Here is a 21,259-nt window from a genome sequence, read left to right as displayed (position 1 = left end):
GTCTTGGTGTCTGTGTTTGCACTGGAGGAGGAGGAGGAGGAGGAGTGGATGCTTTCCCAGTTAGCTCTATGCTGCACAACTCCTCTTTGCTTCTCTGTCAGGAAAATCTGCTTTATAATGTATTTCTTTATTCAGTCCCTGCCTGTGCAGCACTTGTTCCCCTGCTAGAGGTGTGGAAAAACTCCAGCTAAAGGTTCCCAAGGGGACTAAAGTCACCAACATCAACAGGGCTCAGGCATCCTAAAAGGAATTTACTTTCCAGATGTCAGCTGGTGGAGGAGCCTCTTTGTCCTGCACTGCTTTGGCTGTGCTGAGCTGGATCAGGCTCTGGGACATGGCCCTGACCACACTTTGCTCCCAAATATCGTAGGTGGCATCAAAATGTGGTATTTGAGAGACAAGTGGCATCTGGTCCATGGTCTGTGTATGAAGCGAAGGTCCAGCAGCAGCTCCTTCGGTCCTACTGTCTCTTTTGGCAAAGCCAGCCTAGAGCAGCCTCATTTAATAAGTTAATTAAATTAAGAGAATGAGTTGTAAGCAGATTTAAAGGTGCTTTAGTGAAACTGCATAGGCTGGAAGATTGCTTGGTTGCCCAACAGGCTGAAAGGCCTTTTGGGGGCGGGGGGAGGGGGGTTAGCTGAAAACCTTATTCTCCTTTTTTGTAAGGGAGTGAATAAAATGACTGGTTTGACTTGATTTAATGCTGTTCATTCATAACACCTAAAATTCAGTCATTAGAAGCACCTAATCTTTTCTTTTTTCCCCTTTTCTTTTCTTTTTGTTTGCCTTTCCTCTTAGGATGTTCGACGAGAGAATTTTTACAGGTACGTTCTCCACGGCCCTTTGATTTACTGGAAGAAGCTGATTTGTGGGAAGAAGTTCTTCCCCATGAGGGTGGTGAGACCCTGGCACAGGTTGCCCAGGGAGGTGGTAGAAGCCTCATCCCTGGAGGTTTTTAAGGCTGTGACAGTTTAGGCCATCACACTACAGCAAAAACCAGGCTGGACGTGGCTCTGAGCAACCTGATTTAGTGTGAGGAGTCCCTGCCCATGGCAGGGGGGTTGGAACTGGATGATCCTTGAGGTCCTTTCCAACCTTAACAATTCTATCATTCTATTGCCCACAAGGATTATCCAGAGCAGCAGAGTTGAAATCATGCCACCTGTAAGCAGCAGAAGGGTAGGAGGTGTGCTCAGTGAGGAGGTCTGTGCCCTGCAGCTGAGCAGGCTGAGGTCACACCACGCACCCCTTCAGGAGCGCCTTGAAGGCTTAAGCGAGGAATGTGCAGTGTGTGAGGCTGGGCAGGCTCACAGAATCACAGATTTATTGGGGCTGGAAGAGACCTCTGAGATCATCAAGTCCAGCCTCCCTGCACTGCACTGAGCTGCTGCTACAGGCAGCACACAGCATGTTTCTGCACTTTCAAGAGGAAGACAAATCACTGCTGGGTTCCTCGCTGCTGAATTATTCCCTTTTTGTTGTTGTTGTGTTGGTTTTGGCTGGGAAGTGCTAGCATCATCCAGCCACTGACTGGCTTTAAAAGCAAACCAGCAGAAGTCCATTTTTGGTTTGTTGTTTCTGTTGGGGTTATTTTTTCAGTGGCAGAACCCTGGGGAGGGGATTTCTGTGGCTTTCTTTGCCCTGTGCTTTCACTCCTTTTGCTCTGAGCTGGAGAAGCCTGGCTCAGTGCTTCTTGGCAAGTAAAAGGAGACAGGTGGTGGTGCTGTCTGACCTGACCCTTGCCCCAGCAGCTGCCCCCATCCCACCACCCCAGGGCTCACCTGAAATACGGCACTGCACCTGCATTTATCACCACCCAGCCCTGTTCCGTGTCGCCCGGGCTTGGCTCACAAGTAAAGACACGTTTCGGGGTTGGTGTTTTGGTAGTTTTTTTTCTCCCAAGCTGCCAGCTCCAAATTCTGGCAGCTTTCCAGACACCACCTTCTCTTCTGACATCTCCACTGGCCAAGTTAACCCTTGTGTCCCCATTACACCCCTGACCCCCAGGGGTGCTCCTTAGGGCTAATGACACCAGAGTCACCCTAAGGGGACCTTCAGCAGGGCCTGGAGGGAGTCCCTCCTCCACAGAGGGATTTCTTTGTCTCCAGTCCCATTAATGCCTTTTTTTTTTCCCTCAAGAAAATGATTTTTTTTAAGATCTAACCCACTCTCATGGGATGGAGCACTGAACTGTCTTTTGGGCTGCCTGGATTTTCCTGGAAAATCCATCATGCTTGCCTGACACCTGGTGAGAGGCATCACACAGACCTCTACCTCGGCTCAAGAGCTGCAGATGGAAAGCAGCACTCTCTGAGCTCGAGGGTTGTGTGGCAGGGAGGTGCAAGTGGAAACCAGGAGATCAAGAAGCAAAGCCAGCAGGACTGGGGTGGGTGACAGTTCCCCCCTCACACACCCCACACACCCCCCCAGCCTCCCTTGCTTTGGTCCCTGCAGGGCTACCAGAAGCAGAACACATTAAACCTGGGCTTTTTGTGATTGGAGTCAGCACATCTGACTGTGCAAAAAAATAAAAAGGGGCCAAAAAAAAAAAGCAAAAGGCAAAGCATCTGCTGAGTCAGGAGGTGCCATTTCTGCAAAGACACTCTTTTCTGAGCAGAGCTCTAGCTTAAATTGCCAACTGCAAAGTATCCCAAAGCTTCCCTGTACGGTTTTGCTCACCCTTTAATTAAAATCCCCACCACTGCTAGGAAACCTATTTTTGCTGCTCCCCTGGGTAGCAGCTTCAGGCAGGCTTCACTGCTGCAAGAGCAAGATTTGGTCCATAGAAAGCACAAATTAAAAGGAGCCTTTTTTTTCACTGTCGCTGGATAAATAGTGTCTTTAAGGCTCTGCACTGCTGCTGCTGGTCCCATTGCCCAGAGCCCTGCCCTTCCTTGCAGGCTGGAGCTGAGAGGAAAGAGGCTCCGTGTTCCCATGGATGGGATGGCATTTGGAAGGGTGGGGGTGTCACAGTGGCACTTTGAGAGCAGCACAGGGCCTCTGGCAGCAGCTGTTTAACAAGGCACCTACGTGGTCGTGGCATAATTTCATTCCCTCCTTCCCCCAGCACTAATCCTTCAGCTCCTTGCTCACCTTCCCTGACCGATTTTCATTTCCTACCCTGCCTTCAGATCACTCTTTTCATCTCCAAGGTCATTGCTGAGGCTTCATTTCAGCTCCTTTCAGGTTGCTGAGGAACAGGGAAGGGAGCAAGAAGGTTTCTCATGGTGACAGGATGCTTTTGTCCCCCTCTGCGTCGCTGCAGCAGAGATTTCTCCCACTGCATGCGGGGTTGGGAGCTGTGGGATGGGGCTCTCTGTGACACTGCTGCTCTGGGCTTCCTCAGGCTCCCATCCCCTCCCTTAGGACAGGGCTCTCCCCACTTTGGGGCTTGCTCCAAAGGTCCATGGCCAGTCCTGGGTTTCCCCACCTCTCAGCACCCTGTCCCAGCATCCAGCCCTTTCTGGAGGTGTTCCATCCCTTGCAGGACTTCCCAGCACGTGTTTAGTTCCAATGAGGTTTAGGCAAAAGTTTTGCTCTCTTTTTCACGTGTAGACCTGGTTACCTCTGTGCTCTTCTCTTTGCAAGCAGGTGGCACTTGGTAACCTGTCCCCCAGCCCAGCCTCAGCTCTGGGACTGGAGGAGGGGAAAATAAAGCTGCAAAAGCTGCATTGTCAGCAGGCTGCTAATTCAAGTTTTGCTTTTCCTTCCAAACCCACCCTGCACCAGGAAGCAAATTTACCAAAGACCCAACCAAGCTGGAGCCCTCCAGCCCCCCTGGGGAGATCTCCCCCGAGCCACAGCGTGGGGCTGTTCTGGACCTGGCAGGGACCTCTCAGGCCAACAGCCGGTAAGTGGCATTCCTGTTCCCCGGCCACCACCAAGTGACAGCTCTCAGAGGGCGGTTTTGGGGGTGTTGACATGCCCAGCAGGTCATTGCTATGGGGCTCTAAGAGAATTGTTCTTCTGCCTCCCTCCCAACCCCTGGAGCTGGCACAGGATGGGGCTGAGCACCTCCATCCTTCTCCGAGCCAGAATAGCACCGCTTGGAAGCACTGGTTTTGTACAAACCTGGTGGAATCAGGGCTGTGCCTGGGCAGGCTGGGATTATCTGCAGGAGCAATCTCTGGTGTAAAACATGGCCCAAGGATTCACTGTAACCCAGCATCCTGCTGGTGAAGTGCTGTTTATAAGGCTCCCAGGGAGACTACTAGTGGATTAACAGAGTTTTTAATGCAAGTGGGGTTACAGAGTTCAGCAGGGCAGGAGCCTTTTGTGAGACTACCTGCTTCTGGTCCAGCCATGCCATGAGCTAGACTGGTCTGTAACATGCTGGCAGGGCCCATGGAGTGTGTAGTGCTGCTTTCCAGCCCATGCTGGGAGACCCAGAAGGTATTTTTCTCTGTGTAGCTCCAGTTTTCTTTGGGTTTGCTTCAGCTGCTTAGAAGCAAGGTAGTACTTAGCCCCGACACTGACCTTTAAAATCACTTTAAATAAGGTGGTTTAGTCTCCAGAAGAGGAGGCTGAGGGGACACCTCATCACCCTCTGCAACTGCTTCAAAGGAGGTTGGAGCCAGGTGGGGCTTGGTCTCTTCTGACATGCAACAAGTGACAGGACAAGAGGAAATGGCCTCAAGCTGTGCCAGGGGAACTTCAGATTGGATATTAGGAAAGAATTCTTCACAGGAAGGATTGACAAGCATTGGAACAGGCTGCCCAGGGAGGAGGTGGAGTCACCATTCCTGAAGGTAGTTAAAAGACACATGGATGTGGTGCTCTGTGGCTGCTCACCTGTTCTGGTGAAGGGAGACTGGTGGCCCCTGCCTTTGGGTGTCTGTGCTGGAGCAGGGCTGCCTGAGTGACTCTGGAACCCTTCAGCAGCAGCACAGGCTCAGTGCACTGGGTGAATCAGCCATTTCCAACCATTTTAAATGGGTCAGAGGAATCAAACCCTACTAGTTCTCTTCCCAGTAATGAAGGGACTGTGGATGAGAGCCTTATCTGGAGGTGTCTGCCATGGGAACTCAGCTGGGCTGGCTCCTGAGGCGCTTCCCTGGTCTTGTGGGGAATTAAATCTCCAGGATCCTCACCTAGGGCTTAGCCACACAACCATTCTTCAGCTGCCTTTTACTCTCTGCACTTTGCTGAATGTCTCCATGTGTGGAGGCATTTAGACTCGGGCACAGCAGAGCATCTGTTGCTCACTGGATGCCAGGGGAAGTGGTGATGCTTCAAATCCCACTGGCCTCTAAGCAGGCTGCAGGGCTGAAGCCTGGCCTGAGGCTTCTCATTTTCCCATTCTTTTGTACACATTTGCAATTAGGACACTTGTAATTTTTGCAACAGAGGCTCCCACTGTGCAGCTAAATCGCTGTGACTGGAAACAAGAAGGTGGAAGGACAGGATGTTAGGGCTGCCAAGCAGGTTTCTGCAAAGCAGTAGGTAGATAAGCAGCCACCATGTGTCTGTGGGAGCTGAGGTTTGCCACTGCAGAGCTCCAAGGGTGGCCCAAGGCTTGTGGTCCTTGCACAGCGCTCACTGATGCTGCACTGTCCCCATTTCACCTGCTACACTCCAGCAGTGAGCTAGGCAGGGGCTGCTTGCAGCAGTAAAACCACTTTAGAAGGGGGAAAAGTGGTTTAGGGATGTTTTGTATCCATCTAGATTTGGACTGCCCTCCCTGTGGTGGTGCTGTGATGTGGACTGCACGGGGCTGACCACCTGCCACTGGTGTAAATCAGGCACAACCTGAAGATCACCCTGAGGTCCCTTCTAAATTGGTCCTAGCTGTGAGCCTTGTTCCTGATTTAGGCTGTGTGTTTGCAAACCCTGTGGTTCCTGTGCACTTCTGGCCACCAAGGGGATCACAAATTGCAGCTCTGGTGTGTGCACAGCTGGCTCTGCCCACCCCGAAGGTAAACTTCAGTCTTCCCAGACCTCCCAGTGCGTGGGTATCACCTCTGCAGGAAAAGTGTAGGTGGATATTCAAATCCCACTTTGTTGTTCCTGCAGAGGAGGAACCTCTGTTGCCTGGTAGGACCAGATCATTTCCATAGCTGTGGTTCACCCAGGTCAGAGTCCAGTTCCAGGGACAGGACAGTGCCAATACTCCAGTGAGAAGGGCCAGACACTGTGAGGGGGAACATGCTCCCCAGGGAAACCCTCCTCCCCAAAGTGGGAGACTTTAAAGCCCTTCCAGTACTTTCCAGACCAGAGATCTTTTTTTATCCACACCACATTTAGGAAGAACATTTCAAGAGCACTCCTGGGTCCCTTTGTGTTGCCCACAGTTGGCTCTGTGGACGCTGCTGAGTGGCTTTAGGCAGGCGAGAAAGGCTTTTGAACATCCCTCCCGAGCCAACAGGGATGTGGTGCTGGCTCAGAAGTGTTTTCCTTCCCCTTGAAGGACCAGCATCAGGGAGGAGTGTGTTTCCCTCCTGCCAAGGAGTGGTGGATGTTCTTGCTTAAGAAAGAGACAGAGCTCATTTGGATGCTGAACACCTTGTGTAAATTCCTGAGCAGGCAAAGTGAGCTGTAGATGTGAGCTGTAGATGTGAGCTGTAGATGCGAGTTTGGGACAGTGCCCAGTTTTCAGGGGAGAAAAGCTTTGAGCAGAATAAATATTTACCAAATCAATTGACTTTTTTTCCTTTCTCCCTATTTGCTTTAGCTCCATGAGTAACTGTGTTGCAATGATGCTCTCTGCACTGCTCTCTGCCGCAACGCCATGGACTGAGCCAAGTTTTGGGCTTAAAGCCCCTCTCGCTTTCAGGAGCTCTCTGCTGAGCTTACATCCATCACTATCTAGAGGCAGAGCTGCCATCAGCAGTGGTGTAGGACCAGGGAGGGTTTGGGAGCAGGACTTATTTGCAGGGAAGTCTGCAGGCTGTGGCTTTCCCCTGCAGGTACAGCTGCCGTGCTTCTGCTGGGATGCAGGTGCGGAGTGCCCAGGGATCTCTCCTCCGCCCTTGCCTGGCATGGCAGGGGGCTGTAGTGTTTCTCCCTCCTGGCAGAGTCGGTCCTAGCCACACTGCTGGGTTTTGAGTTCTCTCTTTGGCTGCTCCATGACCACCTCTTTTGTCTGCCTTTCCCTTCCAGGTCTGACAAGTGTAGTGTTTCTGAAAGCTGTGAACCAGGTGAGGAATAATTCATTTTTCTCTTGCAAAGTAGTGATGTGGAGCGGGTGGGGAGGGGGACACTAGAGAAAGCTGCCTGCAGAGTTGCTTGGATGTGTGCCACCAGTTACCTGGTTGCCCCACAGTGCAGTTCTCTAAGGTCTTTATATCACTGATCAGTAGATGTGGAGTAAAGGAGGCCAGGAAACCAGCACATAACAAGGTTGTTGGCTGGTGCAAGGGCACCAACAGCTCCAGTCAGCTGTGCTCCATGCAGAGGCCGTGCCCATGGATGTCCTTTACATATCTCCCTGTCATGGCCCACCTGGCTGAAGCCATGTTCACAGAATCAACCAGGTTGGAAGAGACCTCCAAGATCATCAAGTCCAGCCGATCACCCAACCCTATCTAACCAACTAGACCATGGCACTAAGGGCCTCATCCAGTCTCTTCTTTGGGATGCTTAGCTGGCCCCACAGTCACAGCCGGCCATGGTTTCCCTGCCCGCATTGGTGGGCAGCCATCGCATTGCCAGTTCCTGTTGGCAGCTTTGTGTTACCTTTCCCTTGTAGGTACCTCAGGAGAGCTCAGTGGAATCAGGCAGATCAAAATCGAGCCGGATGAGCTGGACATCATCCAGATCACTGTGCCAGGTAGGTGCTGGGCACCGGCTGCGCGCAGTGGCCTCTGCGCGGGCAGGGCTGCCGCATCGCCTCTCGGCATTTTGCGGTGACAAGAAGCATTTGCAGGGTATCTCCCGGCACAGAAGGTCCCCCTGTGCCTGTGAAATGGTCTTTCTTTACTGAAAATCATTTGAAGTGGCGTACTGGGACTGAGCTGCTTTCCTGAGGGTAGTGGAAGGTGATTCAGGGCTCTCTCATTTCAGTCTCTCCCTCGCTGCTTTTCCACCTTGCCTTGCCACTGGAGAAAGCAAGCCTGGTTTGCTGCTTCCCTTCCCATGTGGGCTTGGAGGGCCTCAGGCACTGAGCACAGGATGCTTTGGATGAGGTCCTTAGTTTAGGAACACAGCCTGGTTATGAAGAGTTCCTAAGGAAAGTTTAATATCAAGTATGTCCTGAAAACGAGGTGGCACTGATGCAGACATGTTGGTGATGGTGGCTCTGGTGCAGACATCTTGGCTCTGATGCAGACACTTTGGTGCTGGTGGCACTGATGCAGACACATTGGTGCTGGTGGCACTGATGCAGACACATTGGTGCTGGTGGCACTGGTGCAGACCCGTTGGTGCTGGTGGCACTGGTGCAGACATCTTGGCTCTGATGCAGACACATTGGTGCTGGTGGCACTGATGCAGACACGTTGGTGCTGGTGGCACGGGTGCAGACATCTTGGCTCTGATGCAGACACTTTGGTGCTGGTGGCACTGGTGCAGACCCGTTGGTGCTGGTGGCACTGGTGCAGACATCTTGGCTCTGATGCAGACACATTGGTGCTGGTGGCACTGGTGCAGACATCTTGGCTCTGATGCAGACATGTTGGTGCTGGTGGCACTGGTGCAGACACATTGGTGCTGGTGGCACTGGTGCAGACATTTTGGCTCTGATGCAGACACGTTGGTGCTGGTGGCACTGGTGCAGACATCTTGGCTCTGATGCAGACACGTTGGTGCTGGTGGCACTGGTGCAGACATGTTGGCGCTGGTGGCAGTGATGCATTTCCCCACGGCTCTGCCTGGAGAGATCAGTGGAGATGGGTGGTGATGGAGACAGGTGGTTGGGTGTTTGAGGGGCAGCTGTGACAGTCATTTTCCACTTAGCTGACCTGGACAGACAGCAAGTGGTAGGATGATCCTCCGAGTTTAATGAGTGAATAGTTAGCACTTTGCATTTTCAGTGTGCTTTACAAGCATTAATTAATGATCTCACCAGCATGAGGGCAGCAACAGGACTTCCAGTGTGCCCAAGGGTGAGCGGTGCTGGGGACAGCAGTGACACCCAGCCCTGCTGCCCCAGTGTGATCTCAAATGGCAGCAGTCTCCTTACCCAGTTTAAGCTTGGGGAGTCACTCCAGGATTATCACAGAATGGACTTAACATATGGTTAGTATAGAAGGAGAGGGAACAAGGTGTAGTGATGGAGCAAGCATTCCAGTTTTCAGTGTGGCAGTTAATGGAGGAGAAGAAAGCTAATATGTGGTGAGCTGGCAGTGCGTGAGAGGAAGAGGAGAAGGAGGAAGGGAAGGAGGTGTTATCACTTCTCCAGTGCCAGGCAAATCATACTTCAAGTCCAGAGTCCACCTTTTCTTACCTTATTTGAAGATTGAGTTCAATCAGAGGGAGTACAGCTGAGGGCAGGGAGGAGGATTAAAAGAAGCGAGGTGTTCACCTACAGGGAGAAACTGATGAAACTGGGATTATTTATCCTGTGAGGTGATCATTAAGAGGTGACCTGACTGAAGTATTTAAACTGGGGAAGGCTTATTTAAAGCTAAATTTGGACAGCTCTTTGAGGGCATTGGAAGAATCCAGCATGAGGGGAGACAGGTTAAATTGAGGAGGGCATACAGGTGACACAAGGCAACCCGACCCAAGGAGGTGTGATTTTGGGGGAGGAAGGCAGCAGCAGTGGAATGGTTTCCCACAGTGGAGTAGCCAAGTCAAGCAACATTAACTTTTTAAGCCAGAATTGAGTGTGGAGATGGAATTAAACCAAGCAAATAGTTTTGAACTCTTTTTGTTCTTCACCTTCCACAGAGGTTAGGAAGAAATATTTGCTCCTTTCCCTCTAGCTGAGAGGTTTGTGTTTGTTTCAGGGGTGACCTCTGAGGTGGCCTCTGAGGGAGAAAGAAGGCAGATGCACCCCTGGAGCATCTCCTGGTGCAGGGCTATGGTGTGCAAGGCTCTCAGGAGTAGGGGGCCCTTTGCTCAGTCCTGGCTGATGAGCCAATGCCCTCTGAGCCCTGTGTTTGGGGCAGTGTCCCCTGACATCAAAAGAAAAGTTCCTCTTGGGGTTCTGTCCGCAGACCGATCGCCTGGCTCGGAGGAGATGCACGACCCAGTGCCCACGCACCTGGCCTCGGAGGAGTCCAACTACATCCTAGACACGGTAGCAGGTACCAGGAATGAAGCACCCAGGACACTGCCCAGGGGCACAGGAGCTCATGTGTCTGTCAGGAATGAGAAAACACCACTCACGAGCCAGGGGGATGGAGTCAGCACCCATGTGCAGAGTTATGGCCTCAACCAAGCCAGCTGGGAGCTCTGACAGACAGCCTGATGGCTTTTTTGGCACTGCTGCTCCTTGCCAGCCCCTCTCCAGCCCCAGCATGTGCAATCCCAGCTCACAAGTGGGATTTTCCTGGGGGATTTGCTGCATCTGCCCGCACTTGTGCCGAGTGCTGGGTCCCACCTGTCCCGAGAAGCCCCCACTGAAGGGCAGCCAGACCTCTTGGATGTAGGCAATGGGTTCATGCTGCTTGTGCAGCTCCTGGAGAGATGCTACCAGCCTGAGCCTACACTGGCATGGGTGCTCAGAGCTTAGTGAGGGGAAGGGGTGGTTGGGTGGCTGCAGGGGACCTCCTGCTTGGGTCTGGTCTGGTTTTGCTGGTTCTGGCTGCTGCTAACCCTCCTCTTCCTCAGCAGGGACAGAGAAGGGGCCCAGCGAAGAGCCACGGCACGAAGAAAAGCAGGTGGAGGGCTCAGGTGAGTGCAAAAATGAGCTCTAAACACTGCAAGTGTTTGGGAAGGATGGATGAACACAGAGCTTGTTTTGGGTTGGGTTTCCCAGGCAAAGCATTCACTCTCTGGAGAGCTCAGCACAGAAGAGCACCACTGTGCTCCCAGGCTCTGTCCTCCCCTCTCTTGCCTGGATTTGCTTTTTCCCCTCTGTCTCTTGCTCCTAGCAGAGCCGTGTGGCAGGGGCATCACTGCCCTTCCTCACTTGGGGATGAGCTTGGAGTCAGCTGCCAGAGGCCCACCAAGGGCGTAACAAGCACGTGGCTAGGGGCTGCTTTGCCTGTGCTGGGTGGTACTTGGCCAGGAAGCAACAGGTTTCTCAGAGCATTTTGCATTCTTCTTCCTCTTCTTTTCCCTTTCTTCAGATGGCATAGGGGACGTTTTAAGTCATTTGAGGAAACAAGTAGAAATCCTGTTCAACACGAGATACGGTAAGCTGCTCATTAACACACGTTCCTCGTGCCCAGCGCTGGCCTCTGCCATGGGGACCTCCTTAATTGCTCAGAAATGTCACCTCCCGTCTCCAAACCGGCATCTGAGTAAAAGTGCAATCTAATTTGTTCATTTGCTGTCTGCTGGGCTTACAAATGCATTTGAAATCTCCCCGGGCCTTGTTACTGCAGCTCTTCCTTTGGTTTCCTCGCTGCCTTTTCTCCTGGCTGCAGCCCAGGAATTGCTGCCATGACCTTCAGCCTTCCTCCCGCAGAGGGAAAGACCAAAGTGGTTCCCCTCATCGCTTGTTTGAAATACCAGACAGGGTTTTCCACCTGAGGTGGTCATGGTGTGGCTCAGGAAGGCTGGTGGGACCCTGGTGCCAGTGGCTGGCACTCGGTGTGCTCTGCTCAGCCCTTTTGAGAAGGGTAGGGTAGGGTAGGGTAGGGTAGGGTAGGGTAGGATAGAATAGAATAGAATAGAATAGAATAGAATAGAATAGAATAGAATAGAATAGAATAGAATAGAATAGAATAGAATAGAATAGAATAGACCAAACCAGGTTGGAAAATACCTTAGAGATCATCAAGTCCAACCTATCACCCACCACCATCTACTCAGCTAAACCATGGCACCAAGCACCCCATCCAGTCTCTTCCTAAACACTTCCAATGATGGTAACTCCACCACCTCCCTGGGCAGCACATTCCAGTGGCCAATCACTCTTTCTATGAAGAATTTCTTCCTAACATCCAGCCTAAATCTTCCCTGGTGCAGCTTGAGACTGTGTCCTCTTGCTCTGCTGCTGGTTGCCTGGGAAGAAAAATACAAGTGAGGTCATACATGCGTTCTGAGAGCTGGTAGAAAGGCTGGCACTAGCAGGAGATGTGGCTGTGCCTGGCAATCCCCCCAAAACAGGGGCTGATTTGAGCTGCAGCCCCTGGGCAAGCAGAACCCACAGTGGCTGGGGAAGGAGAAAGGCCAGGATCAGGCAGTGGGGATGCAGCTGGTTCAGCCAGCAGAGCGATGGCACTCGATGCTCCCCACTCTGGAGTCACAGCCTGGGAATCCTTGCCCACACTCACAGGACTTTGTGCTGATTTCTCACCTCTGGCCACACAGCACTGTTGGCACTGCCTGTTGGCTGGGTTTTGGCAATATTTGCCAGATCAAGGGGAGCCCTCACCATGTCAGGCTGCACAGGCTGGCAGGGCACTCCAGGAGTGTTCTTTGTCCCCTGATCTGGTAGCAGGACATCCATGGAGGTCTGGATGTGGGATCCCATTGCCTTGTGGAGATATTCTTGCAACCTCTAGAGGAAGCCCCTTCGATGTGTGCACTGCAAGGCAGTCTGTGTTAACACAGCACACCACAAAAGCCAGCTCCAGGTGGCTGCCTGGCTCTGTCCTGCATTCTGTGTCCACAGTGTCAGGGACGTGTCCACAGTGTCAGGGACATCCCCACCAGGCACAGAGTGACACCCCTCCAAAAACCTCTTTGACACCCCTACCCAAATAGCATGTTGCTGCTGCTGTGACCCCACAGGGGGGTCCAGCAGGCTAATGAGATTTGGTCCCCATGCAGCCAAAGCCATAGGAATATCAGAGCCGGTCAAAGTTCCCTACTCCAAGTTCCTGATGTATCCTGAAGACCTGTTCGTGGTGGGCTTGCCAGAGGGCATCCTGCTGCGACGCCCCAACTGCTTTGGGATTGCCAAGCTCAAGAAGATCCTGCAAGCAAGCAACAACATCCAGTTTGTCATTAAAAGGTAAGGCAGAGGGAGCAGCTGTCCCTGCAGGGAGGATGTTCCTGCTGGGAGCTCTGGCTGCTCTGCAGTGTCCTGGGGAACATCGCTCACTTGGGCAACTTCAAGAAATTTGCTTGATTAGAAGCAGCCAAGGGTTGGAGCCATCTCCCAGAGGCAGTGGTGGTGGTGTCATCTCTTCCTTGGGATGCCTTTCAGGGTGCTAACCTGCTTGTGCAAAGGTTTGGCCACAGCAGCAGGGAGCAGCCACAGGTGGCTGAAGCAGCCAGAGCCTTTAGCCTTCAGGGTGCCCAGGTGTGGGGCACAGAGAGGGGCTGGGGAGCCCCTGAGGGTTGTCCTGTGGGAAGCAGCTCTGGCTGAAGACCAGATGTGTACATGGGATGCTGCAGGCGTTGTGCTGGTGAGCAGGAGATGTCACAAGAGCTGGAAAGGCTGTGTGATGCCGTGACTGACATAACACAGCAACATTGCCTTGAAAGAGGGAAGAGCTCCAGCAGAGATGCAATTAAAAGTGCCTTTAGGTATTTTGGGAGGGGGTTTCTCACCCAAATGCTGACTCAGCCTCCCTTGCAGAGGAGAGAGATGATGTGACCAAGGCATTGGGTGACTGAATGAAAATGAAAAAGAAACTTGCAGGATCTTGCCTCCTAAAAGTCTCTAACCCCTGATTTAAAGTGCTCAGCCATCTCTAGCTCGAATCTCCTCCTGGCAAAGCATCAGATCAGCTCCCTAAAGTCTCCTGGCATGACAACTGCTTCCAAAGTTCCTCTGCTGCCTTGCCGGAGCTTTAGAGTGGCGTTTGCCAGGCACGGCTAGCGGTCGGTGGCTGTCAGAGCGTTGTCCTGGGGGATGGAGGAGCAGTGGGGGTGACAGCCAGGGAGGTCACACACGTGCCCTCTGCTGCTTGCTGTTTTCCAGGCCGGAGCTGCTGGCGGAGGGCGTCAAGGAGCCGGCGTCGGACAGCCCGGCAGCCAAAGGTAGGCTGCGAGGCGCCCGGCAGCCGGGCCCCTGAACACGAGGTAGGAGAGGAGTGAGAGCCTTTTCCTACGCTGCACCTCTTGCCTGCCCTCCCCACCTCGTGTTGTGGCCCCCTCCTGTGCCTCCCCCTCGGTGGCACCACGATTCCTAACTCGTCTTCTGTCCCCTGTCTCAGCCGCTGGTGAGAGGGACTCTGGGGAGGCGCTGCTGGAGGACGCTGTGAAGAGGCAGAGCTTTCAAGGTGAGGGCTTGCAGGCTTCTGTGGGGCTTGAGGCAGAGTCCCTGGCCCCTCTTGGGGTGCAGTGCAAACAGAAGTGGGAAGGGAGTGGCCACCGGGCATCAGGGCTCAATGGGTTGGCAAAGGTGCAGGGTGAGGCAACAATAGGAGAATCATAGACTTGTAGAATGGTTTGGGTTGGAAGGGACCTTTCAAGGTCATCCAGTCCATCCATGATGTCCAGTCAGCAGGGACATCTGCAACTAGAGCAGGTTGCTTGGATCCCCATCCAACCTCCACTGGAATGGTTCCAGGGATGAGGCTTGTGCTACCTCTCTGGGTAATCTGGGCTGGGGTCTCACCACCCTCATTGTGAAACATTTCTTCCTTCTCTCTAGTCTGAATCTCCCTCTTTTAGTTCCAGACCATCAGCCCTTGTCCTGTCACAATAGGCCCTGCTAAAATGTCTGTCTCCAGCTTTCTTCTCAGCCCCTTTAAGTACTGAAAGACCACAGTAGGGTCTTCCTGCAGCCTTCTCTTCTCCAGGCTGAACAACCCAAGCTCTCAGCCTTTCTTCATGAATGTTCCAGCCCCTCTGGGAGGGAAGAGAGGAGAAGGTGGGCTGAGAGGATGGGAAGGACTGGCAGACAGAAGACAAGACAGGCAGTTCTGTAGGTCCAAGGAAGAGTCTTGAAGCGCTCTTGATGGTGTCCTACTTAACCAGCTTCGCTTATCTCCCTGTCTGACCCCGTGAGATGCGTAATTAAGTCTAGCAAGCCCCGGGCTTTGCCTTTTCTGGGGCTGTTTCCACCTGGGTGATGTTTGTACAAACACTGCTCCCTTCTGGTGTGCAGCAGCAGCTGGCTCTGTTGGGGAAGGAGTGGTGGCAAGAAGCTCCTGGGCTTGGGGACAAGGGCTGTTCAACTGGAGCATCCCTTCCCTTGGGGGCCTGTGAGGGTTTGCAGAGGGGGACCAGAGGTTTTCCAAAGGCTTTGCCTTTCCAGAGAGGCTTTTGGAGTGTGTTTTATTTTAATGCTGCCAATTATCACAACTGAATCTTCGATTTCATGCAGCTTTTATTCTTAGCAAACAAGCAAGGGGAGTGGGGGGTGGGGGTGGGGGTGGGAAAAAACCCAACCACATATTTCTGTTTAGATTCTTTTTAAGGGCTTTGAATGGCCCACTCCAGAGATTAGCTAATTGCAAGATAAGGACTTCCCTATAATTAGAAAATGGCATTGCTTAAAAGTCACAGAGTGCCTTTTAATTTACCAGCAGAAGTCCATAATTGTTTCTTTATTTTCACAGAAAATTATGATGCCAGGCTCTCCAGAATAGACATTGCTAACACGCTGAGGGAGCAAGTCCAGGACCTCTTCAATAAGAAATATGGTGAGAAACCAGTGGGGAAAGTTGACTTTATCCCCCTCTTAATCCCTCTTATCTTCCCCCCCCACCCCCTTATTCCTCCCCACTCTTCCCAATTCCTCCTTGCCAGGTGCTTTCTTGGAGGGCTGGGGAGGGAAAAGTGGCTCTGGGAATTGGTGCTCTTTGCTGCAGGCACTTGCTGCCTAGGCAGCTTCTACACAGCACTGGGGAGGCCATGGTGAGGAGCATGCCACATCCCTCCTGCCTGCCTGCCCTCCTTGACCACCTCTTGGTGGATTTTTTTTCTTGTAACCCACCCCACTCTGTGAAGAACAGCAGTGGTAAATTCAGCTGCAGAGCTGTAGGAGTGCAGGGGGTTGGTGGGAGGTGGGGAAGGGAGTAAGGAGAGGTCACAGCAAGCACACTCGGGAGATGCTGCTCCTCCTGTCTCTAGGGCACCTACCCAGCGTACTCCCACAGTCTGCCTGCTCCAGTGTCTGCTGTTTGCCAATCAAGGCAGGGAAATGCTGTTATCTCCACCTTCTAGGCAGAAGTCAGACTTTACAGGTTTCCAGGTACCCACAAAAGAACTTACTTGCAGGGAATTGTGCATCCTCAGTCCTGCAGCCAGACCTCAGAGAGGGAACGTGGCTGGAGTTATCTCCAGACGATGGCCCAAAGCAAAGAGCAGTGGCTTTCCATCCCTTCTGCTGTGCTGCATGGGCATCACCATGCGGGGCAGTGACTCTCTTCAGCCTCACCAGCTCTGCTGTGTGCACATGGCTGCCCCTGGCACCCCTCCACTCCCATTGTGAAGGTGGCCTGAAGATGTTGGTCCTTGATCTGAGACCTGACAGGGTGCCTTGAGCAGGCTGCTCGTGCTGTGCTGTGCTTTGGTGGGGCTGGGGATGGAGCCAGAGCCGTGGTAGGAAATGGCATCCCTGACATCCTGCATGCTTACTGCTCACTTCTCTGGCAGGTGAGGCCTTGGGGATCAAGTACCCTGTGCAAGTGCCATACAAGAGGATCAAGAGCAATCCGGGGTCAGTGATTATAGAGGGGCTGCCCCCCGGGATCCCCTTCAGGAAGCCATGCACCTTCGGCTCGCAAAACCTGGAGAGGATATTGGCTGTGGCTGATAAAATCAAGTTCACTGTGACCAGGTGTGTGGGGAGAGGTGTCAGCAACCCTGCCTAGCAGGATGGGGAGAGGAGGGAACTGACCTAAAAGTACCCCCAGCTCTGCCAGCCTCATTGGAGCAGGGCTGTAAATGCCACAAACGCCTCCAGCCCCTGAGACAGCAATCAAGTTGGCAGCTAATGGTAGAATCAGAGTCATAACATGGTTGTGGTTGGAAAAGACCTCTAAGATCATTGAGTCCAACTGTCCAAACCATGTCCCAAAGTGCCATGTCCACAGGTTTCTTGAACACCTCCAGGATGGTGGCTCCACCTCCCTGGGCAGCCTGTTCCAATCCCTGACCACTTTTGCAGCAAAGAAATTTTTCCTAATCTCCAACCTAAACCTCCCCTGGCACAATTTCAGGCCATTTTCTCTCATTCTATCACCTGATACTAGGGAGAAGAGACCAATCCTCACTGCAACCTCCTTTCAGGGAGGTGTAGAGAGCAATGAGGTCTCCTCTCAGCCTCCTCTTCTCCAGACTAAACCATCCCAGTTCCCTCAGTCCCTCACAAGACCTGTTCTCTAGAGCCTTGACCGGCTTTGTTGCCTTGGTTCAACAGGAAGAAGGGGACCATAAAATAGAGACTCTGGCTCTTTCCTCCTGTCTGCTGCCTGAGGAGGCAGTGGGGAGGGCACTGGCAGGAGAAAACAGTGCTTGGTGCAATGGTGCAAAGAAATCTCAACCTCTTTTCTAGGAGGCTTGAGAGAGGAGGAATGTTGCTTGGTGTATGGCTGGTGCAAGGCAGTGTCTGGTGTCCCACAGTACTTGTGAAGTCCCTGGGCACTGGCCACTCCTGGCAGGGGATGGACACAAGTGAGGGTGGCAAAGCAGTTTATCAGTGTATCACTGCAGTGTGGGACAGGGTAAAAATGGGTACAGGAGTGGCTCCATCCCCCTCTCACTGGGCCATGCTGCCTGATGGGGCATCTGCTGCTGTGAGCAGGGCCACAGGGACTCCTTCCCTGCAGAGCACCTGCTGTTTCTGCATGAGTCCTGGCGCAGATTGTAAAGGACAGGCTGAGCCCCAACCCTTCCTGGGCCAGGGGAAGATGCTCAGTGCAGGTGTGTTGGCTTCCCAGTGGCATTTCATTTGAAATCTCCTTTTCCCCTTGTTTTTCCACAGGCCTTTTCAAGGACTCATCCCCAAACCCGGTAAGAGACGATCCCTTTTTGCCTAAGCAGTGCATTGGCCAAGTGTTTAGTGGTGGTCAGGGAGTTGTAAGCTGTGGATGGCAAGCAAGAATTTTATCAGCTGGAGGAAGGTTGCCTCTGACCTCACTTTCCAGGGTTCCCCACTTCAGTTTTGTTGTTGTTTGGTGCATTTGCTGAAGTTCTCCTGACCAAAGCAGCTGGCCTCAGCATCACCCGTCAGTACTGCTGCTGCTGCCTTGCAGTGACAGTGTTTTTCAGGAGCTAATCTAGGCCAGAGCTCTGTCTTCTGTGTTTAAGAAAGCTCCCACTTTCTTAAGTGTGTTCTTAAAATAAGTAAGTGTTGCCATGAGCTGGTGGGTTTGGTGGTGAGAGAGGCTCGTGGGAAGGGAGTGATTAACCACAAGTTCTGCTCTGGGCTGCAGCAGCGTTGACAGTCACAGCCCTCTCTGGCTTGTGGGCATCCCACATGTGGATACCCCAGGGAGATGTGGGAGAAGGGGGAGGATGAGGTGTCCAGGGTGCTCCATAGCCAGCTGCAGAAATCACTGCCCTGGAGCCATCTCCTTCCCTGTGCATCGCTGCAGCGGTTCTGTCTCTCACTTCTAGGCTGCCTAAAAATAAGAGCTGCGCTCAGAAACGTGGGTAAAACCCTGTCTCTGCTTTAAATGTCTGTAATTACAACTGTTGGAAGAGCACAGATGGGTGCAAAAACCCTTGTCATCTTTATTGATGGCTTCCCATCCCCTTGGCCAGCCTCCATGGGGATGGCACAATTTAGGGAAGACAAATACGACAGAGGGGAAAACGTTTATATGCCCTTATTAGGAGCAGCAAAGAGGTGTTAGACACCCAAGAGGCCTCTAACAGAAGGCAAGCAGTCTGAGAAACTCAGTGCAGGGTTTGCACTCTTCACCCTCTGCATCCCTGTGTGCAGCCCAGCCAAGATGATGGGGGGGTCCCCAAGACCTCCATAAATCTTTGCCTTAGACTTCCTGTCTTTTGCTAAGCAGCAAGGTGCCAGCTCGGGTCAGCCAGCCCTCAGTGACACGCCAGCTCTGCAGAACTCTGGTTTTCCATGGCATTCCATGGCTGTAACACCAGGGTGAGCCGAGGATGTGCCCACTCCCCCAGCCACACCTCGTGCCTTGCCGGCGCTCCGCTGTCATCGGGGTAATGACGTTCAGAGGCGCTGCTCTGACACCAGTCACACCAGTAACAAAGGAGCACATCACAAGGCAAATGCTTCAACCTGCCAGCTGCCTGGGAAAAGCAGCCTGAGAAATAGAGATGTAGAGGAAATTGATTTTTCTTTTTGATGCACAACATCTTTTTTTTACCTCCTTCTCCAGCTGAATGCTCCCACCAGGGGCTGGGCCCTGCTGGCTCTACCCACAGCCATATTTTATGCTGTGTATCGTGGTACCTGAGTGGGCTCAGGAGGAGGTCACAGCATCTCTGCTGGGCTCAGGGCTTTGTGCATTCTCCTCCCATGGGGTTTTAAATAAGAGCAAGTCACAGGTGAGGGGCAAGGGGAGGAGGGGATGGTTTCTTACTTGACATCTCAATTTGTTACAGACTATTTCATGGAGCTGCAAAGTCCTCAGAGACAATTGCAGGATTTAGCAGTTTCTTCTAGTAGTCAGAATGTCTGCTGGAGAAAAGCTGTTTGTGTTTTTCCCCCTTCACCCCCCCTCCCCCAAAAGGAAAAAAAAATCCCTGCTGACAGCAATTAACTTCTCTGCATTTCCACCCCACTGCACTGAAGTGAAGGGTGGCAACAGTGGTGCATTCACTGCCTTGGCTTTGATCACTTTTCAGCTGCCTTAACAACAATGAATTATTTCCAACTAGCCACAGATCATAAAACATTTAAATGTAAGAGAGTTGGGTTGGGGCTGGGTTGGGCTTGTTTTGTTTTGTTGTCACCTGAGTTTTGTGTCATGAAGGCCTGCCACGTAAAATGAAGAGCAGCAGCAGAAGGGTCTGCTTGGTGCTAAAACCAAAGCAGGGAAAATCACTTTTGTTTGGCAGAAGGGGGTTAAAATGAAGGCAAGAGTTGCTGCCAGGCAGGATGGCATTGCAAAGGCATCTAAAAAGGAAGGCAAGAGTTGCTCCCAGGCAGGATGGCATTGCAAAGGTATCTACAAATGAAGGCAAGAGTTCCTCCCAGGCAGGATGGCATTGCAAAGGCATCTAAAAATGAAGGCAAGAGTTCCTCCCAGGCAGGATGGCATTGCTAAGGCATCTAGCAGCTAGAAAGCCCAGGCCAAACATGAAGGAGGCTACAGGTTTTGTGGATCATTTTGGCCAAAAGTGGCATGAAAAGCACAGATTTTAAGGGGAAAAGGGAAATTTGAAAGAATTTATTTCAAACAAACAAACAAACAGCTCTTTGGGGTGATTTTAGTTGTCTTCAGGTTAAAAATCTGGGCTTTGATTTGCTTTAAGCAAGCTGTTCACCTTCCTGCGTGGAAGAGAGCATCACAGGTAACTGCAGGACCATGGAGGAGCAGCCTCCTTACCTCTCTTTTTTGGGGACACCCATTTGTAAAGTGGGACAGAAAGAGACAGAAGGATTTCAGCGTCGTCTGTTTGCAGGTGCAGGTGGGGTTTGGAGGCAAAAACGAGGCTGATTGGTTTGGGAAAATTAAAGCCAGTGATGCTCCCCAGTGCCCAGAGGAGGTCAAGTGGCTGCAGCATGGATTTGCAGCCTTTCAGAGGGGCGGTGATGGCCCTGGCACTTCTGCAGGCATTCTACCCGGGTGGCTTCAACTCTCCTGGCATCTGAGAGTTCCCTTTTGGTTTCCAGTTCTGTTTCTCCCCACCACTGCTCCCTGCTTTGCAAAAAATACCAAGGACCTTCCAACCCCCTTTTTGAAAGCAGAATGATCTTTCAGCATTAAACCCAGAGTGAGGCAGCATGGGTGAAGCTCCAGTGATATAAACACAGCACTTAGCCTTTCTTTTCTTCAGGCACAGAGATACAAAACAGACTTAATTTGAGCCTTTGAAGAAAAATATATATATATATATATATATATATGTATCTCAAGCATAAGTAATGTAGCACACACACACAATCTTTCTGTATGTTAATTTCTATGTGCTTTGATTGAAAATGTGCACCAGCTCCATCTGTCCTATTCCCCAAACTCCCTACCACCCTGATAGATTATTTCCCATCCTCCAATTAATAAAGTAGGGCAGGCAGTGCTCTTTAATTAACAACAGAAAAAGAAGAGAACCAACACATGCAGGCATCCTTAATATTCATTCATTTAGTTATTTATTTTCAATCACAAGAGCACAATCCTCCTCAAGACTTTGAAGAGATGTGCCTTGGTGTTAGGCA

General features: G+C 51.9%; 1 protein-coding gene across 6 annotated transcripts in view; it reads left to right on the top strand.

Annotated features, from left to right (window-relative positions):
- The window catches only part of GTF2IRD1 (GTF2I repeat domain containing 1), a 74,856-nt gene that overhangs the window by 41,826 nt on the left and 11,771 nt on the right, over positions 1-21,259 (top strand). For 5 of the 6 annotated variants that reach the window (XM_068154464.1, XM_068154461.1, XM_068154463.1 and 2 more), the window contains exons 10-22: positions 799-824; positions 3,730-3,850; positions 7,099-7,136; positions 7,688-7,768; positions 10,098-10,187; positions 10,714-10,776; positions 11,175-11,240; positions 12,826-13,009; positions 13,925-13,983; positions 14,160-14,225; positions 15,510-15,593; positions 16,549-16,732; positions 17,879-17,907. In XM_068154464.1, the coding sequence (XP_068010565.1) occupies positions 799-824; positions 3,730-3,850; positions 7,099-7,136; positions 7,688-7,768; positions 10,098-10,187; positions 10,714-10,776; positions 11,175-11,240; positions 12,826-13,009; positions 13,925-13,983; positions 14,160-14,225; positions 15,510-15,593; positions 16,549-16,732; positions 17,879-17,907 (1,091 nt within the window). The remainder of the gene's footprint in view (positions 1-798; positions 825-3,729; positions 3,851-7,098; positions 7,137-7,687; positions 7,769-10,097; positions 10,188-10,713; positions 10,777-11,174; positions 11,241-12,825; positions 13,010-13,924; positions 13,984-14,159; positions 14,226-15,509; positions 15,594-16,548; positions 16,733-17,878; positions 17,908-21,259) is intronic. The other variant, XM_068154460.1, reaches the window with a different exon arrangement.

The sequence above is a fragment of the Melanerpes formicivorus genome, unplaced genomic scaffold, assembly GCF_026170545.1.
Source record: "Melanerpes formicivorus ecotype bairdi unplaced genomic scaffold, bMelFor1.0.p_v2 SCAF_29, whole genome shotgun sequence".
Lineage (NCBI taxonomy): Eukaryota > Metazoa > Chordata > Aves > Piciformes > Picidae > Melanerpes > Melanerpes formicivorus.
This window is presented reverse-complemented; position numbering and strand designations above follow the sequence as displayed.